At 73.4% G+C, this 305-nt stretch overlaps 1 protein-coding gene across 2 annotated transcripts in view; it reads right to left on the bottom strand.

Annotated features, from left to right (window-relative positions):
- ITGA6 (integrin subunit alpha 6) overlaps positions 1–297 on the bottom strand; it is a 69,159-nt gene extending 68,862 nt beyond the window's left edge. For both annotated transcript variants that reach the window (XM_006921196.3, XM_015596690.2), the window contains exon 1: positions 105–297. In XM_006921196.3, coding sequence (XP_006921258.1) covers positions 105–286 — 182 coding nt within the window. In that variant the 5' untranslated portion in view covers positions 287–297. The remainder of the gene's footprint in view (positions 1–104) is intronic.
- Positions 298–305: the final 8 nt, after the last annotated feature.

Raw genomic sequence — 305 nt, 5'->3', positions numbered from 1 at the left:
GCGGGCCGGCGGAGCCCCGGGCGGGGTGGCAGAGGGGCAGGGCCGGTGGCGGGAACGAGCAGGGCCGGCGCCCGGGTGGGGGTGGGAAGCGTCGGGGAACTCACAGCCGCTTGTCCTCGGGCTGCAGCTGCCAGTGCATGGCCAGCGAGAAGCCGAAGAGGCTCCCGGAATCCCCAGTTTTCCGGATCACATTGTCCTCGCGGGTGTCCAAGTTGAAGGCGGCGCCGAGCCGGGGCAGGAGCCCTGCGGACAGGTAGAGCAGCCACAGCTGCCCCGCGGCCGCCATGGGAGGGCAGGCCCCCCAG

Source organism: Pteropus alecto, unplaced genomic scaffold, assembly GCF_000325575.1.
Source record: "Pteropus alecto unplaced genomic scaffold, ASM32557v1 scaffold3, whole genome shotgun sequence".
Lineage (NCBI taxonomy): Eukaryota > Metazoa > Chordata > Mammalia > Chiroptera > Pteropodidae > Pteropus > Pteropus alecto.
Note: the sequence above shows the minus strand (reverse complement) of the source record. Positions and strands in the feature narration are given on the sequence as shown.